General features: G+C 51.4%; 1 protein-coding gene across 1 annotated transcript in view; it reads right to left on the bottom strand.

Annotated features, from left to right (window-relative positions):
- LOC107300311 (phosphofurin acidic cluster sorting protein 1-like) overlaps positions 1 to 3,214 on the bottom strand; it is a gene marked incomplete at its 5' end in the record, with an annotated part of 24,807 nt that overhangs the window by 18,616 nt on the left and 2,977 nt on the right. The window contains 3 exons of the mRNA XM_015829646.2: positions 632 to 712; positions 2,000 to 2,091; positions 2,836 to 2,980. Coding sequence (XP_015685132.2) covers positions 632 to 712; positions 2,000 to 2,091; positions 2,836 to 2,980 — 318 coding nt within the window. The remainder of the gene's footprint in view (positions 1 to 631; positions 713 to 1,999; positions 2,092 to 2,835; positions 2,981 to 3,214) is intronic.

Here is a 3,214-nt window from a genome sequence, read left to right as displayed (position 1 = left end):
TGGAACTGCTGAAAGGACTGTGTGTTCCACACCCATCTGCACCACTCAGGTGACCCTGAGGACACAGGTAAACCTCCAAGTGGCCTCAACGACTCTCTAGAAGAATGCAAACGACCAGCTGTCTGAAAGGAGTATAAATCCTTCCACTTCCCACCATCCAGTCAGAGCTGAAGAAGCTTCCTGGATGAGAAGGATTTATACTCCTTGCAGACCGCTGGTCATTTGCATTCTTTTAGAGAGTCATTGAGGCCACTCGGAGCTTTGTCCGTGTCCTGAGTGGTGCAAATGGGTGTGGAGCCTTCTTGGAACTGCTGAAAGGACTGTGTGTTCCACACCCATCTGCACCACTCAGGTAAACCCCGAGGACACAGGTAAACCTCCAAGTGGGCTCAACAACCCTCTAAAAGGAAGGCAAACGACCAGCTCTCTGCAAGGAGTATAAATCCTTCCCTTTCCCCACCATCCAGTCAGAGCGGAAGAAGCTTCTGGGAGGAGAAGAGAAAGGTCTTCAAAGTAACAACAAGAAAGTCCAGTTGCCTCTTGAAAAAGCACCTTGGGGACACCAGAGGTCGTGACGATTGAAAGGACCTACGTAAGTTGGACGTGGGACACCACGCCCAACACCACTCACCCGAGTAATTGCAGAAGTTGAGGTCAGTTTTCTTCTGGGCTTCTTCACCTTCCTAAGATCGTCGTCTTCGTAGAACAAATCCTATCGTGGGGGGGGGGGGGACAGAGAAGCCATTGCAGAACTCAAGTAACATCCCACCCCGGAGTTCCTTAAAAACGAGGCAAGTGCTAAAAAGGGCGAGATGTCTACAGGTCGTCCTCCACTTACGACAACTGGGGTTAGAATGTTCGCGGCTAAAGCCAGGCGGTTTGGGAAGGGAATCCCTTCTGGTTTTGCGACCTCTTTGGCCACAGCAAATCGCTGCGGCCGTTAAGGGGGTCACCCGGCCGTTAAGCGAATCAGGCTCCTCCTATTGACTTCGCTTGCAATCGTGTGACTCTGGGACGCTGCCTCCAGCAGAACCCCCTCGGGACCAATTCCGCGACGAGCCGAGTTCGCCAAAGGGAACCGGTCAAGTCAGAAAGAGCTTAACGGAATAAGAGAGTTGGAAGGGACCTTTGGAGGTCTTCTAGTCCAACCCCCTGCTCAAGCAGGAGACCCGATTCCACATGGCTGTCCAGTCTCTTCTTGAAAACCTCCAGTGATGGAGAAGGGAGGGAGGGAAAAAGGAAGAAGAAAGAAAGAAAGAAAGAAAGAAAGGAAGGAAGGAAGGAAGGAAGGAAGGAAGGAAGGAAGGAAGGAAGGAAGGAAGGAAGGAAGGAAGGATAGCAGAATAACAGAGTTGGAAGGGAGAGAGGAAGGAAGGAAGATTAGAGGGAGGAAGGAAGGAAGGAAGGAAGGATAGCAGAATAACAGAGTTGGAAGGGAGAGAGGAAGGAAGGAAGGAAGATTAGAGGGAGGGAGGGAGGGAGGGAGGAAGGAAGGATAGCAGAATAACAGAATAACAGAGTTGGAAGGGAGAGAGGAAGGAAGGAAGGAAGGAAGGAAGATTAGAGGGAGGGCGGGACTAGGAGGGATGGATGGGAGGGAGGGAGAGAGGAAGGAAGGAAGATTAGAGGAAGGAAGGAAGGAAGGAAGGAAGGAAGGAAGGAAGGAAGGAAGGAAGGAAGGAAGAAAGAAAGAAAGAAAGAAAGAAAGAAAGAAAGAAAGAAAGAAAAAGAAAGAGAATAGCAGAATAACAGAGTTGGAAGGGACCTTGGAGGTCTTCTAGTCCAACCCCCTGCTCAGGCAGGAGACCCTATCCTACTTCAGACAAATGGATGTCCGCTCTCTTCTTAAAAACCTCCAGTCTTGGAACAGTCCCAACTTCTGGAGGCCAGCCGTTCCACCGGCTGATGGTTCTCAACGGTGAGGGAATTCCTCTCAAGTTCTAAACTGTTTCTCTCCTGGGTGAGTTCCCCATCCTGGCTACAAGTTCTCCCGGCTTACCTGTCCATGCAATGGGTCATCGCTTCCTTCTTGTTCGGACGAAAAGCTCTCCTCCTCTTCCTCCGAGTAGTTATCGATGTCCGGGGAGCGATCTAGGAAGCAATCCAGATGATCAGCACAACTCTACATCCCAAAACAGGGTGGTCCAGGTTTGGCCCAGGCGGGATGCTAACTCAAAAGAAGACCACGTGTGTGTGTGTGTGTGTGTGTGCGTGCGAATTCAGAGAAGCAGCGAGGCCAAATCAGATTTCGTTTCAGATTTTTTTTTAATACTTCAGCGTCCCTGTCTGCGTTCTCCTCAACGCCGAAAGGACCCCAGAGAACTCCATATCTCAGATCCTGGCTTCTCTCTGATCGTTCTGTCACACTGCTGGGAAGTGAACCCAAATATCGGATTAAATCCAGCCCCGGGCTCTAGATTTTTTTTGCCTCCGTATCCTTAGCAACTCCATCACTGCCTAGGTGGCCATCTGCAAAAAGGGTCCAGGAAAAAAATAGACAGGATTTCCCAAGCCAGAGGCTAAATATAGCCAGGTTTGGCAGAATTAAATTAGGATGGTTTTGACAAGCTCCAGCAACCGAGCGGACGCCGGGCGCCTGGTCTCCCGCAACTCTACAAGGCCGTCAAGCACCAGTTGTGCAACTGTCTTTTGTGGCTCTGCTCGATTACATGCCGGTGGTTCAACCGCCTGAATTTTCATCACGTGCTCATGGGAGGGGGGGGCGCTGCGATGGTTGTAAGTGTGAGGACCGATCGTAAGGCACGGCTTTTGGTGCCGTTGCAGCTTCAGTCACTAAATGAATGAACGGCTGTTGAGCCGAGGACCGTCCCGCACCTGATAACTTCGACTTGAGTCCTTCGTGGTCAATGGGCTGGCTGGACAGGGAGTAGATTTTGATTTCGGCCACTGGAACGGAGACGTCTTTGACGTTGCTGTGCAGTCCCAGGACCAGGGCCCCCTCGCTCGGATGCTGCATCACCTGCCGGAACGCCAAATTGCCATGGGGGGGGTGTTCGAAAGTTCAAAAAATGTCAAGCAAAATGATATGAGAGAGGAGAGAGAGAGGAGGGAGAGAAGAGGGAGAGGAGAGAGAGAGGAGGGAGAGAGGGGGAAGAGAGAAAGGAGAGAGGAGAGAGAGAGGAGAGAGAGAGGAGGGAGAGGAGAGAGAGAGGAGAGAGAAGAGAGAGAGAGGAGGGAGAGGAGAGGGAGAGGA

The sequence above is a fragment of the Protobothrops mucrosquamatus genome, unplaced genomic scaffold (assembly GCF_001527695.2).
Source record: "Protobothrops mucrosquamatus isolate PMUCROS unplaced genomic scaffold, P.Mucros_1.0 scaffold6645, whole genome shotgun sequence".
Taxonomy (NCBI): Eukaryota; Metazoa; Chordata; class Lepidosauria; order Squamata; family Viperidae; genus Protobothrops; species Protobothrops mucrosquamatus.
The sequence above is the reverse complement of the archived record's forward strand: the minus strand, read 5'-3'. Positions and strand labels throughout refer to the sequence as shown.